Consider the following 16,012-nt stretch of genomic DNA (forward strand, 5'->3'; position numbering starts at 1 on the left):
CAGACAGATCTCCTTGTTTCCCCAATTAGAAGCCTAATGAGGCAGAAGAGAGGAAAGGTCCCTAGGACATGTGGTTGAGAAAATCTGTCTTTCTCTCCATGGGCACCCATAGGCTACTAGCTCTTTTGCTGTGTCAGAGCCGCATGGGCCCCCTGAGTGACAGTTTTCTAAGCTCCCTCAGGCATCCATTAGGTTCAGATCCCTGGTCAGCCCCACCTCCCTGGGCTTGTCCTGTTTTGAGGGCAGCCACGGCTCTGCAGGTATGGCTCCAGATAAGAAGTGACATTTCCTGTCAAGGATGTAAGCCATCTCCATTGGAGGCAATGCCTGCTACAGGTCCCTATCCCACAGCACTGGAGCGTGACAAGCGTCAAGCAAGTCCTCAGGAAGGGCATAGGAGCTTTATTCGCCCTTCTGATTTCCCATGTCTATGGACCTGGTGTATTTCTCAACTTGTGTCATGAATGATTGAGATGGACTCATGGAAGTCAGATTAAGATGACTAAGTACAGCTCTGAGGCCCCTCTGGACCCCAAACAGCCATTTCCCAGAGCCTGAGTACCAGAGCCGGTGGCTCTCAACCTCTTTGGAGAAGTCCTAAGTAATTTAGTGAAGACCATCATCAGACTTTGTTTCTGAGCTCCTAAAATCATGTTTTTCAGCCAAAAAAAAAAAAGTCTATAGGCAACATCTGAGTCCTGAATCAGACTTTTCAGACGTTAGAATCCATGTCAGCTGAGTTCAACTGTCTACAAAGGGACTTTGCTGTAAGATTTGGGGTAATTATTTGTCTTGTTCACTGCTCCAATATATTCTGAAAAACACTGAGTATGACCTATTGGAGGCTTCTCTTCCTACCATTTCAGTGAGCTAGTCAACCATGGTTTGAAAATATTAAGTGGAAATTTCCGGGAATTAACAATTGATGAATTATAAATAACTTTCATTATAGCAAATGGGCATTAGTATTATAGTTGTTAATGTCTCCCTGTGCCTAATATATAACATAAACATAGCATAGCCCACAGGCTCTGGTACACTCAATGGTTCTAAGTACCCATGGGGGCTCTATGGAGAGGGAACTGCCCGCATAAAGGGTACACACACATGCTTGCTCTCAATATTTACACACATCTCACTGGCCGATAGTTGGAGCTTTTCAAAATAGCTGCCACTTTATCCTGCTATGATGAAAAGGATTCTGTGTCAAGAGAAGCCAAAAGCCGAGGCTATTCAACTAACAAGTGGTCGTCTCCAAATTGAAAACTCAGCCTTGCTTTCTCTGAGACCGGTTTCCTCCGCTTCGCAGGAAGATAAAAAGAAACAAGATTAAAAGAGTCTGAAAAAAAGAGACTAAGTGATTTGGAAAGGAAAGGGCAGAAATTAAGGGCAGAGAATAAGAAGGCCTGCACTAGACGTGGCCAGCTGAAGGTTTGGAGGTGAGGAGGACGTTGGCCAGTATGCACCCCAGGCATGCATGGAGGAAAGGTCATTACAGCTAAAATGTTCTGGCCAGAGTAGGAGACACAGCTGTGATTTCCCACATGATCTCAGCTTTCGGTCAGCTGCTTAAGTGGAATCCACAACACCAACTTTTGATTATTTCTTGGATTGACTTAGCTCTTGGGTTCTCCTTATCCACTCTGGAAAGTATGGGTCAGTCAGTGTTTAAGGATTTATATGGCATGTTTGTTTACAAGGTGCTTTGGGTCTCACAGCTGGGTCCTGGGTGATGTGGGGGCAAGATGACACTGAACAAGTTCTTGTCACTCTCTCGATATTGTACCCAGATGACCTCTGCCACCTGCTGCAGAATATGACTTAGGAAGCCAGGGCAGGATGACACACGCTCCTGAGCAGCCCTTCCTAGCCCCTCTGGTGTGTGTGCGTGTGTGTGTGTGTGTGTGTGTGTGTGTGTGTGTGCGCGCGCGCGTGTGCAGGTGCTCATGAGCTACACTGCCCTCTCCTGGGCAGGTGCTGGATCCCTAGGGGCATTCCCCCACCTTTGTAGCCTCTGGTTTGCCTTCCTCCTGCAACTTTCTGTAGAGCACTGGATCTGGGCCTCAGTGGAAATGTTCACAATTCAGGTAATGGTTCCAAAACGCTGATCAGATGGTGCTCTCCTGCTGGGTGGCCCGTGGGCTATGATGGCTCTGGAGTGTCAACACACGGGCTCTCCCTCTGTTTCTTTAGCTTCCTTCCTCTCTTTGATCCAGCTGACCTTGAGGAAAATCCAGTAAGCCTGTGGCTTTTGCAGCCTGGGCAGGGCTCTCTACAGTGAGGCATCTATGTGGCTCTTCACACCTGGGTGTTCAGTGTAACTTCCTGCTCAGATGGACCCTTGGATCTGGCTCTCCAGGATTTTGTGAAAAGCTGCCGTGTACATTGCAGGGTGCTTCTTGCCTCTGAGAAAGCCCTTTCTCAGCTCAGATCTTGGGGTGGGAGACTTCCCCAAGATTTAAAACTCTAAGAACAAAAAAACTGAGCATGCCAGGCAAAGTCGGATGGTTGTTCACCCTACTGTGACTCGGGTCTCATTGGGAAGATGCTGCCCATGATACAGAATGGTCAGCTTGAGGGAGAAAGAATAATGATCTTAAAGATGGCATCATCGTTTTTTACAGTGATCACAGTCGCCTTCATGGTGTGAGTGGCCCAGGTCGCTGCCTGATTTGCTTCTGGTTCCATATGAGGACACGTGCATCTCTGCTATAACCACTCAGGTTTCTTCCTAGGATGTCCCCTCTTCTCAAAGATAGGCTTCAGTTCACAACCGCCTCCCAGTGGTAGCTTCCTCCTTCTTTCAGTCCTTCATTCACAGCAAAGGTAAAAACAACCTCGTGCATCCAGCTGCCTTAGCAGATCTGTGTGAAAGGAATTGTGTCAGGGGGCCTGGAATGCGCACCTTGCTTCCTTCTGTCTGTGTGTGTGTGTAAACATGCACATGGCAGTGCTTCGTTCCCTAAGCCTGCACTAGCACCTTCCAGGATGCTGGCACTGGGAGAGCCATTCAGAGTAGACAGCTGAATGAAGCCTCATTGTGCCTACAAAAAGCCCTGTGCCACAGAGACACAAAAAGGGAGAAGTAACCTTTCAGAATAACTGAAGGACTTGGTTAGAATCCCCACCCCACACAGAGAGCATAACAAGCTCCTGCTCTATTCCCCTGGGAGGAAAGGCTGTGGCTTCCATTTGATAAATAGGCAGGTGGGGTGCTGATATCCTGTGACTTTTCCTGGCAAAACATTCCTAGGTCAGCACCTTTGTAATGCCCAGACATCTTATCAGCTCCTGGCCGCCTTGGCAAATGCCCATGAGCCACACTGAGCTCACACAGCACAGGTGCCCTCTTTCCCACTACAGGAATCACAGATGTAGACACATGCATGTCATGCCTCTTGGCCTCAACAGGAAGCCCCAAGAACTGATTAGACGTAACATTGTCAAGAGGTCCCAAGCTAGGGAGGAGAAAAAACAAACCTCTTCCTTCTCAGCTGAAGAGAACGCCATGTTCCAGGGACTAGGGAACAGAAACCTGTGTCAGCACAGGCCTGACTCCTAAGTACAGTTGCTTCAAACACTGGGTCCCGGTTTCTCATTGTGTAAGCCTAGCTATGTGTAGTTAAATTGGAATGGCTTCAAGACAGGCAGTCGAGATATTCCCGTGACGGCTCTCACACGTTACCTGTTGTCTCTGAAAATGGAGCTGGGATGAAGCATGTCACGAAACCGCTGAGTGAATTCATCCTTGTTTTCAAATGCACTCTAAGCTCTCCCAAAGGCTCCTTCAGTCCCCAGGCAGCTCAGTTTTCCCACGTTGTCACTATGTAATTTTCCCTTCATAATGCAGGCCACAGCTCCGAGTTCCCTGAGAACTAGTGTAAGTCCTGTTGGACGTGGGCCTGTGCTTGCACAGCATGGACGTGTGCAACAAGACTCGCCCATCATTGTGTCTTCGGCCCCATCAATAGCTGCCCGCGTAGAGTGGGCATTGGGTCCCGAGCTGGAAGGAGAGTTAAGAGAGGGCGCCTCATTCATACCGTGCCACACATCTTGGCCCTCCTGCTGCATCCTGCTGGATCCATACGCTGAGAGACCACAGCCCGTGGGAATCAGTAGAAAATCTTGCCAGATATCCAGTTCAAAGTGGAAGTGCACACCTTCCTTTCCTTTGGGGAAATAAAACGACCTTTGGGCATCTCCAGTCTTCCTTCCTGGCCTATTTGCACCCTCAACTGAACTAGAGAATTTCCTGTTCTCTTGGCGATCTCTTTTTGAAAAAAAAAAAAAATCATTCTCCAGCAGCATTCCCCGGGAGTACTGTTCACTTCACCTCTTTCCATGCAGAGAATATTCTCCTTGGCAAGTAAGGAAGAAAAATAAAAGCCAAATATTTTTGTAGCTTTCTGTATTGTCTAGTGACCCCCCACCCCACCCGGAGAACTTTTCTTTTTGTCTAACCAAAATTATCTGAGACTCTTTCAGGGGTCATGAGTCTTGGAGGAGGTTCTAGTGTGTGGCATCCACACTGATCTCTGCTTTGAGACCGTCTCCCACGGGCACCACCTCTCTCCTCCTCGTACACGCTCTTGTCTCCCAGGCTGCTGCTGGTCTGCTGGCCACAAAAGCAGACTCTCACAGTAGAACCATCCCTGATAGCAATCTAGCTGGCAGTAACCCAGCAATGTAGCCAAAGCCTGAGCTGACATCATTTGCTGTCAATATAAGCTCAACGTTCATTGACAGTTACCTGCCTCCCTAAACTTGCTTCTGTGAAATTCTACCTAGATCTTTCCCAGGCTGTCCTTTTGCAGTTTTCTTTTTTATGTATACAAAAAAAAAAAAAATGAGCATTACTTGCCTTTCCAAAAATGTTTCCTAACATACTGAGAACTGTTCTAACCCATGTCACACCATCCTATTGGTCTTGCTGATAGTAGACATGACTTCCAGATCACTGCCTGTGAGAGGAAAGGATGAGCAGTTGCCTAGCCTCCTCATCTCCCTTCTCCTTCCATCACCAACTTGCCCCGTTCCCACTTATCCTCATGTGTCTTGAGAGATCCACCTAGGTAAGGTATCACAATACCCCAGACAGAATGATCTCAGTACCCTAGCATTAGCAAGCTGGGAATGCTCACTCGGCCTGTGGCTCCATGCCAAACCCTCATTACAGATCACTAAACCTGACTCTGGGAAGTGATACAGTCTGCATCTGTAGTGTTCCCCAGAAGCCCATATGCCAAAGGAGAAGCCTAATGGGAGTTCTGGCCATGGTTGGCCAGCTCCTTCTGCCTTCTGCTTCCCTCCTGCGAAAGGAATGCATGTACCCAGCCACACATGCCCTATCCAATGCTGCCTTCGTGATGTGCTTCCATAGACCTAAAACCTTGGGCTGACACCTCCAAAACCAAGAGCCACCTTGACCCTTTGCGATGTGAAGGGAAGCGTGCCAACACAGGAGCACCCTGGAACCCCATGGTGAGCAGGTGTGCTGGCCAGCCCATTGTGCTAGGCACCCTGTGAAATTACCTTGGCCACCTGACAACTCTGTAATGTAGATCTCACTCTCACTCTACCAGTGGAAGATACAGGGGTTTAAAAAAAAATGTGAGCAGCTCTCAAAGCTTCACCCAGCCAAGGTTCAAGTTCACAATCCCTAATGTGTGTTCCTCGCACTCACACACATTCTAGTTTTACATTTGGGGATTATTTTTTTTTAGTGAACTTATCGCAAGACTTGGTGGAGGACTTGCTTGAAAGCCTGCCTAGGCTTTGTAACCATTTCTTACTCTGACTTCTATAAAATACAGTTCATCAAGCTCCATTTTTCTTCATTTTTGCATGAAAGATTTTTTTTATCTTTTTTTTATTTCAAACATGTTGAAAAGTTGAAATAATTGTGCAAGTTGAAACAATTGTGCAAGCCCCGGGAGCTTTTGATGACAGCTTGCAGTATTTGTTTTCTCTCACATCTGTATCCATCTTCACTGTCTACCCTTCTGCCTACCAGCACGCACTTTTTCTTCTCTTGTTGAAACAAGATCCCACTGTGTAGCCCAAGCTGGCACTGAACTCAATGGTCCTCCTGTCTCAGTGTTCAGAATGCTGGGATTGCAGGCCTGTGACCCTCACACCTGGCTGAGGATTTTATCTGTGTGCAGTAGAAGCACATTGCAAATATTAGCATACTTGACTCCTGGGTGACTTCACCTGCGTGCTACTGGAGTTTGTTTACTTTTTACAGTTATTTTTTCAGGTAAAAATATACATAGAGTGGCATGCACACATTTAAGGAGCTCAAAGGTCATTTTAGTGGGGCTCCATCTTAACCATTTTGAGATCGGTTTTTGATAAGAATCACAAGAAGAATAAAGCTGAAATAGTATTTATGGAGAGCTTACAGGTGTGCTAGCATGTGTGTATATGTGTATGTGATTCATAGCTATTCAGACTGCCTGCTTCTGCCTTGGCACAGTTTGTATAGGCTGAGTGGAGATGGAAGGGTCAGGTACAGTTGGAAGACTACTAACCCAGAACAGTGGAGGTGAACCAGTAGAATCAAACCAGCCAGGAAGAAAGGGTAAGGCACACCTAGGAGGAAAGACCCAGCTTTTTAAATATACTCAATGGGTCTCTGGAAGATTCTTCAACCCGGAAGATAATTTCAGAGACTGGATTTATCATCCTACCCAAAGCAGCTGAACATTTAGGAAAATGTGACTTCAAAGTAATTAACCATTGAGCCACAAGGATCATGGTCCCTGAGAGACACCATAGCAGATGTTGAGGCTTGCATCTGACATCTCCTTCCCCAGCAACATCTGAGCTGTAGTGTAGAAAAGGTACTGACACAGGCCCATTGTCCTTGTTAGGGTTACTGTGCTGTGATAAAACAGTGACCAGAAGCAACTTAGGGAAAAAAGTGTTTATTGGGCTTACACTTTCACATCACTGTTCATCACTCAAGGAAGTCAGAACAAGAACTCAAACAAGGCAGGAGCCTGGATGTAGGAGCTGATGCAGAGGTCATGGAGGAATACTGCTTACTGCTTACTTCTCATGGCTTGCCTAGCCTGTTTTCTTATAGGACCCAAGACTACCAGCCCAGGTGTGGCACCACCCACAATGGGCTGGACCCTACCCCATCAATCACTAAGAAAATCCACTATAAGCTTGCCTCCAGTCTGATCTCATGGATGACTTTTCTCAGTTGAGGTTCCCTCATCTCAGAAGACTATAGCTTGTGTCAAGTTGACAGAAAACTGTCCACCACACCCATAAACTCCTTGTTTAAGAAGCAGAGCTACAGTCCCAGAAGACCAGGGCCGCTGGCATGCACAGTGAATATTGAAGAGGAGATTGTGACAAAGAGCAACCCAGAGACCTGTAGGACTTGCTATGGTATTAAGCCTGTACACATGAGGCTGCAAAGAGAACCACCAAGAAAGACTGGAAGAGGAGAATCTGGAGCTCTCATAGGTTGAGAATAATGCCTTCAAGTCTTCTGAAGCTAGACTCAAATGTCATGTCTTTTGGGCACTGGGTAGACACTCGCATCTCAGCAGTGAGCAACAATTTACATGGCCCTCTACTTCCCCAAAAATCTTTCAAACAGGGATCAAACTATCTCCAATGACCACATCTCAGAACAAAGCTTAAAAATATACATATGAATGTGAAACTATTTAACACTCAAGGCAAAATTGGCACTGTCTGGCATTTAATCAAAAATGATCAGGTAACAAAATGGAAGGCCAGCCTGCAACATTAGCTACTTAACATGACTCAGACCTACCCCATAATGAACCCAGATATTAGAGAACAGTTAATGTAGCTACACCTAAAGACTACAAATAAAAATTATGTTCATGACTGTAACAGGATTAAATTATAAATTAATAACAAAATGGCCTCAGAAAAATCCCCAAGTATTGAAATAACATAGTTCTAAATAACCCATGAGCAAAAGGAAAAAAAAAGGAGAATTAGAAAGTAGTTTGAGGTGATTGTGAATCACACCATGGAAGTGTGGAGTACTGCCAAAGTAGTGTGTTTTCCAGATAATTCCATGGTTCTTTGTCATTCTACAGCTGAGTTAGGTTCTTCCCTAGGAAACTAGAAAAAGAGTGAAACTGAAGTCTAAAGTTAGCAGGAAAAAGTAAAGGTCAAAGCAGGAATCAATAAAATAAAAGAGAAAACTGATTTTAAAAGTTAAACCCATAGCTGGTTCTCTAACAAAACCAGCAAATTGGCAAGACTGCCATAGGATATATCAAGAGAAAAAGATCATTTGTCAGTTTTGGGAAGGAGACATAATATCACGCAGATTCTACAGACATCATAAGAGACTATTATCAAAAAGGAATATCACACACAGTTTCATGCCATGGGTGTATTACTTTAAACACACCAACTTCAAACTATGAAGATACAAATGCAAAACTCCAGAAGAAATACATAAGCTGAACAGCTCCAGATCTAGTAAAGAAACTAAAAAATAAGCCTTTTACTAAAAGCCTTCACACACACACACACACACACACACACACACACGTATTTCCAAACCTCCTGGATAGCTTTACCGATGAGTTCTACAAATGTAACAAGACCCCTAAACACGTTCATCCCGAAAGCTGAAGAGGAGAGCAGGCCCCAACTTATCCTATGAACCCACTGATTCCTCTACCAAAGATAGATAAGAAAGAAAACAAAATAAAAAATGATGGTGTGTGGTAGCCAAGAGAAATGTGTCCTAGGAATACAAGGTTGGCTTAACATTTCAAATCCATTCCCTTATGAACTATTATTTAAAGTCATCCTAACAGATTCCTTTGATTCATTTGACAACATACATCATTTCTCATGAAAACTCCATAAAGTAGGGAAAAAGGAATTTCTTCAAACTCATAAAGGCCATCAGTGGAAAGTGGCAGCTAATCCATGCCTGATAGTACAAGAATGAATACTTCCCCAACATCAAAAAGTAAGAAAATGCCTGTTTTCTCTGATTTTCTTCAACACTTATGGAGGGAAAAAAAAGAGTAAGAAGATGGATTCATTTGCATTCATGTATAATACTTACAGAAGTTGTGTTTATAACTGTCTCAAAACATCAGCAAAAGAATTAATAAACAAATAGGATGTAGCCATACAGTATCTACAGCAATGACAGATGTGGATTACTGCAGCAATATAGATGAATTTCAAGGCAATTATGCTGAAAACAGCCTGGCCATAAAAGTTAGCACGTGCCGTATTGTTCAATTGCTATAAAATTCTAGAAAATACAAACTCCTCTGTCGTGCTAGATGATTGGTGGCTTCTGGGGACTGAAGGGAGTTGAAGGAACTCTTGAAAGTGCTGTTGTGATCTTGATTGTGGCTGTGGTGCCCATGGTACATGAATTATTAAAACATACCAACTTAATCCCAGCACTAGGGACAGCTGAGACCATTTGACTGTCTACAAGTTAGAGTCTAGCCTGGTCTAGATAATGAGTTCCAGACCAGCTGAGACTGCATACTGAGACTTTGTCTCCAATGATGGGTGTGTGTATGTATGTGTGTCTTCTAGACTCTACAGTGAATTTATTCTGCTGGTTTGGATTAACAACAGAAACCTGACTAGAGGAGCATGGAGGGCAGGGTCTGGAGTTTGGAGGAAAGCATGATTATAAAGTATGGGCTCCCTACTCTGTAAGCCTACAGCTCTCTGCCTGCCCTGCTGAGCTGTACTGCTGGCTATGCCAGAGGCCTTTATGAGGTGCCACCCTTGCCCATTCTCCACCACGGCTCTGGAGCTGACTCTAGCTTCTCCCTAATTCATCCCCTCTCTCAGCTTCCTCATGGCATATATCTGCATGAGATTCTGATGGCCCTGGCTGTACCTCCTCCTGTACCTTCCAGGTGGTCCCTACTATACTGCCCACTCTTACCTCCAGCCCTCCCCAACTTTCTCTGTGGCATCTGCAGGCAAGCTCCCTTTCTGAGTTAGACTGAGGCATCTCTGACCACATCCTGACTGTGTCTCACCTCATCCTCTCCCCATCCCCATGACACCACCTGATTGCATTGGATACAGGTCTTGTCCTAGTCATTGGACCCTCAAACTTCTGTCTTCTCTTTCCATCTTGTCCCAGCACGGAGGAATTGATCTTGCCTGGGGATTGTGGCTATAGCTTCCCTACTCTGCTCTCAACCTCTTCCCTTCTCCCCACTGTTTTTAATTTTTTTTTTCATTTTACACACCAACCACTGTTTCCCTTCATTCCCCTTCTCCTGTTACCTACCACCTCCCCCATCCCATCCACCCCCCATTCACTCCTCATAGGGAGTAAAGCCTCCCCTGGGTAGTCAACACCAGCGGGCATACCAGTTGGGACAGGACTAAGCCCCTCCTCCCTGCATCAAGGCTGAGTAAGGCATCCCACCATAGGGAATGGGCTCTAAAATGCCAATTCATGGGCCCAGGATAGTAGGTCCAGGTCCCAATGCCAGGCCGAGCTAGGCCCTCCCTTTTTTTTTAATTGAAATTTTTATTGAAAAAGGCTGATTTTTAGATTTATGCTGGAATGCAAAGCACCCATGATAGACAAAATAGTTTTTAAAATAAGAAAGAACAAAGCTGGAGGACATACATTAAGTGATATTAAGACTTCTTACATAGATACAGTGAGTGAGGACAGATAACTACATCAGTGGCGGCAATAGAGTCCAGAAACCAACCCATGCAGATAGTCAATTGATTTCCAACAGTGTTACTGGGGTAATTTGGAAGAAGGTGGTCACCTCAGACTCACTAAGCCTCGGATCTTCCTGGGAAGGGGAAGCAGAAGTGATTTCATGTGCTAGGCTTTATCCCTTCTCAACGAGTAGCTAATGCAGCCCGGTTCCCCCTCATGTCTGTTGGCTCTGGGCAGCTTTCTGCAGGATTTCTGGAGCCCGGCGCATGCAGATCTGCCGTGGGTATCTTACCTGCACTTTTGCTTCTGCTAGGGATGGAAGGACAGAGGCAGAGCAGGGGCTTTGAGAGCTGGGGTGTCAGGTGGACTGGAGAAGCCCTTGTAAGGAGCCACAGTATGGACACTGCACAGCTTCATAATTGGTAGCTGTTAGTAGGGCTGCCACCTACATCTCCTTGTTCCCAACCTTCACCAAGGCTGCTCAGAGAGGCCAACCCCAAAATGTGAAGACACCAGAGGTCAGAGGGTGCTGAAAGAGCTGGGAAAGGTGTTTCTGGGCCCACTTGAAGACAGAAGAAGTTGAGCCTTACATGCAGGTGGTCAGAGGACCTGTGCTCTGAGTAGGACTTGCTAAGCTATCTACTTGTGAGCATTTGACCCAAAGGCACTAATTACTGCCAGCTGAATGTCCCTTTTTTCTGTATCTCTGATTGAATGTCACTGTACTGAAAGTATCTGACTCCAAAACTGGTCTCTCTGCCTCATCTGTTGTGCCTCTGTCCCTGCAGGGTCATCGTTCACACATTTTTTTCCCATTGCTATGTCACAGGTGGAAGCAGAGAGACACGCCACCCCCTTCATCCATACATGCCACAGGTGTTAGAGGAGATGTGGGGCTGTCGGTGCTGCCAATAGCCCGCCCCCACCAACTCCATGTCTGTTGCTGTGGGAAGAGGACACTGGCAAATGCCTTCAGGAGCTACAGACAGTGGCTTCTCTCCTCCTGGGAGGTCAGGACAAGGAGATGGCAGGTCCATTGAGGATGATGTCCAATGCTTTTAGGCCAGAAGCATAACAATGAGAGGGCAGCATTGTTCCAGGCCTGGACTGGACACTAAGCCCTTGGTAGACACTCTACTCCTCGGGGCCTAGTTACCTCCCAAAGCTACCACCTGGGACTGAGATGTTTAGCTTACAAATATGAGGAAATAAGCTCTTCCAGACATAGTGTGCCCATTGTTCTTGAGTTATAGTAGGATTGTTGGGAAGATCAAGCTAAATGGAGACCCACTGAGGGAGCAGAGCCCTCTGCATGCAGGCTAAGGGTGGTGGAAGGAAACTAGAGTGGAGGCTTGAAGGGTCATAGACAGCAGATGGACTGGAGAAGCCCAAGCCCTTGTGAGGGACAACTGAGAAAATACACACAGGACAGCCCAAGGGAGGTACTTCAGAATTAGTAGATATTTGCAGGGAATCCACCTACACCTTGGTCCAAAGCTTCATCAACAAGGCTGCAAAGGGAAAGGATGCCCTGAATGTCCAGGTGACTGAGGTAAGGGTGAGCTTACAGGGCTGCAGGGGATGGATTACTGGTGCTCATGAAGAAAAAAGAAACTGGAGCCATCTATGCAAGTGGACAGAGGGTCTGTGCATTCAACTCAGCAGGCCTGGCTAAAATAAGACTGATGTGACTTGACTTAAAGCACAACTCACCTCGTCTGTACATGAGAGGCAAAACTCCTGACAGTGGTGATAGAATATCACTGTTACCTTGAACTGATATGCAGATGAGCCAAGACTTGTAGAGTCCACATGGTACTCAACACACAGTGGGATACACTGGACATAAGCCAGGGACTGTCAACCCCGTGGAAGGAATCTGTTTGTGTCTTCTAAGTATTTGCTTTGGTTGATAAACTGAAAAGGTAGGGCCTGATGCTGAATTCCCAGTCCAATACTGTCCAAACTGTGCCCCAGTTTGATACTCCAGGAGAGCGACAATGGTTATTTCATAGAAAATCCACTTCTGTAAAACATGTTGAGAAGCACTAGAGTCAGTCCCCTAGATCTGGATTTCCTGTTGTTGGGCTGTCGGGAGAAACTGAACCAGCAGGAGCTGTGTGACCTTTCCTGCTAAATAGAGGATAAACTCATGCTCCTTTATCCACAACACAAACTCTGCTCATGCACTTCATATATGTGGCAGTGAGTAAGCCTACTAGGGTTCCTGACTCCAGATGGCCCTTCCAGCAGAACTGTAGGTGGAGGAACACAGGAAGCAATGAGGATAGTTTTGGGGGAAAAACCTACAAACAAGTATCTACAGACTCCACAATGCTTTTTATCTCCCATATAATCACAAGTCATTGCAAGGTTTTAAGTGTATTTGTATTTTGGAAAGGCTCTCTGGAACAGTAAGTAGCATGGCCAGTGGTCTAGATTTCAATGCTCCAACACCCTTTACAAGGATGAGCATGCATATCTCTCTTCTGTACACTTTGTTGCCCACAGAGACAGTAACTCTACCTGTCTTCACTGCAGGTTCCCTTGCTCGTATGAAGTCCTACCACTCCAGAAACCACCTGTACAGCTCCCAGGATCATCACTAAAGGAATCCAAGTGACAGGAAATGAAACCAACAAGAAGTGGTACTTTCCAGTCTCCAGGCCAACGTGCCCACAGTGGATTTTCGGTGTTCCTGCATAATACTCAAAGGGGAGATGGTGCTTTGCTGTATGGCTTGTGTGCCAAGGACATGTGATCTGCCTCTGAATGCTCACAATTGCCAATAGACTGCTCTTGTTGGCAGAATAATGGGAACGCACAGGCTGGAGCCCAACACTCACACTTGATTATAGCCATGGGCACAAAGAATCACGCCTTACATTGATTTTTGGATCTTTGAGACTTTGACCACATACACGTGGTTAAAATACTTTGTTTAAGATCTTTTGAATTCTAGGTGGACAAAAGCATAAATCAACAGAACCAATCAGAATCCATCACATGCTACATGATGCTCTGTTTCTGAAGTAAGAAGGGTGATGGAGGAAGGCTGCTACAAGATGACTTTTGCAGGATAGTAAAGCATCAGATTCCTCTTCCTCACACAGTGAAGCCTCACACCTCACAGATGATCTTGGACTATGATCTGACCAACTAAGCTTTTAGAATTCAACTCGTGTTGCCCAGAATAGGAGCCCTACTGGACCATGTGAGCAGGCCATTCCTGGCTCCTTACAAGGTGATAGGAAGCAAAGACCAGAACACTGGAAGGGCTGTCCCTTTTTTTTATGGCTTGTGTCCCACTTGTATAGCTGTCCCCAGTGCCCCAGCAGGCTATGAAGTGCAGCAGGCCACTCTGAAGGAGCCTTGCATGGAGCCTGAGTCTTCACCAATAGCCTTCTGAAATCCTGCAGAGGGCCAAGGAGCAAGGTGTTGGGTACTTATGTGTCACAGAGGGCAGTCCAAATTGTGCTGCCTATTCTGTGACTTACAGTTTGTCCTGACACACTTCAGCATGGCCCAGCAGCTGCTCTGCTATTATATGACAGTCTTATAGCACATGGTGGGTAGACACCATCTTTAAAGAATTTAAGCTCAGCAGGGAGTTTTGTGGGTTTTTTTTTTTTTTTTCATGTGTCTCTAAAACCTTTTCTTATATGGAGAAAACCAAGACAGCAATAGAAGTCAGAAAAAGTTCATGATACAAAAATCTCTGCCTTAGTGAAAAAAAAAAAAAAAACATGAAATCATTTTGCTGTCTCACCCTGTTTCAAATCTAGGCATCGGATAGAATGGGAACTTGGTACTGTGTGATTACCATTGCTAAACTTTCTCAGTGAAGCGAGAGCTACCAGCCAATTGCTCTTAGTCACAGCTGTCTGCTCTTTCTCTTAGTGCCACAAATAAATGCAAATCCAATCCTGTAACTGTCGTGTGGATTTCATGCTACAGTGTATGTCCTGCCTGCAAAATGGAGGGATTACTTTGTTCTGCCAACAGATATTTCGGCTGCTGTGTTAATCAGTGTTCCCTCACTGTGACCAAACACCCGAGGGAAACAGTTTAAAAGGCTGTATTTCAGCTCATGGTTTTAGAGACTGTGGCCGTGTTGCTACCCCTGGGGTAACACAACACATCAACAAGTGTCATGCCCAGAGAGCCACTGCTCACCTTATAGTGGCATAATACAAAAGAGAGAGGAAGGGCCTGGGCTCTCGATATCTCTGTCAGTTGTGTAACATTTCCTTAGCCTCCTCTGGGCCTCGGCTCCTGAAGGTTCCCTCCCAATAGTGCCACAGGCCGGAGTCCGACTCGTTAATGCATAGGCCTTTGGGAGCCTCTTAAAACTCAAAACTATAGCTGAATCTTTCTGTATCCCTCTGAATCTCAGCAAACACGAGAGACAAAATCATCATCACCATATAGGTTAGATTGTAGAAGAGAGAAAAAGATCATCGGGAAAAGGGGACGGCAGACTCAAGCAGCAGGTGATGGAGACAGGCCTTGGTTTGGGTAAATGACTGATGGAAAAGACATAAGGCAGAGAGAGGAGCAAGTGCAGGGGCCCTAAGGACCCATCCTAGGGGAGGGGAGTGAGAAAGGCTGTGGAAGAAGAGGGAAGAAGAGGTGAAAATGTCCATCTCTTGGGCCTGCAACTCCCAACCCTTCAGGTCTTTGTGAACTGCCTGGAGCCCTTTTCAGTGAAGCTGTGATCCCCAATCCAACCTGAGGGCTCCAGAGATGGCCCTCAGGGAGCACAGGGACCCCCTGCTATAGTTCATTGTGCTCATGTGGATCAGGAGGATGCCATATGTGCCTGTGTTCGGCCCCTCAACGTACATAAAGATTCAGGTTTTAAGGTGTGGGATATAGAATAATCACAGCCTCCTGCTTCATGGTGTGGGCTCTGCTAAGTGTTGCTCCAGTTACTCTTGATTCATCTTCTTAGTAAACCCAAATATCAAAGCATCAGCTTCCAGATGAGCAAACGGGAGGCTAAGAAGACTAGATGCGCCCATCATATGGCTTGCATTCTTGCAGCACCCTTCTGTGGCTCCTGTTGCCTGGAGTTAAGGCAGAATTCTCTCCTTAGCCTACCAGACTCATAGGCCCTATCTCTCCTCCCTGCTCCACATCTAAACAGCCCTTCCACTGTTTCCTTCGTCCACATCCAACCACCCGTTTCCTGAGAATACCCTGAGAGCATATGTATTTTCTATAGTCTAGTCTTGGAGTATTTCCCCTACCTGCTGTGCCCAGAATCCTCCACTACCCAGACCTTTCAAGTGGCATCTCCCCCACTCTGTCCAGCATGCTCACACC

The 16,012-nt window shown here is 46.0% G+C and overlaps 1 protein-coding gene across 8 annotated transcripts in view; it reads left to right on the forward strand.

The window, feature by feature from the left end:
- Cobl (cordon-bleu WH2 repeat protein) overlaps positions 1-14,616 on the forward strand; it is a 235,058-nt gene extending 220,442 nt beyond the window's left edge. For all 8 annotated transcript variants that reach the window (XM_028882949.2, XM_028882952.2, XM_028882950.2 and 5 more), the window contains one exon: positions 13,226-14,616. In XM_028882949.2, the coding sequence (XP_028738782.1) occupies positions 13,226-13,243 (18 nt within the window). In that variant the 3' untranslated portion in view covers positions 13,244-14,616. The remainder of the gene's footprint in view (positions 1-13,225) is intronic.
- Positions 14,617-16,012: the final 1,396 nt, after the last annotated feature.

The sequence above is a fragment of the Peromyscus leucopus genome, chromosome 10, assembly GCF_004664715.2.
Source record: "Peromyscus leucopus breed LL Stock chromosome 10, UCI_PerLeu_2.1, whole genome shotgun sequence".
NCBI classification, from domain to species: domain Eukaryota; kingdom Metazoa; phylum Chordata; class Mammalia; order Rodentia; family Cricetidae; genus Peromyscus; species Peromyscus leucopus.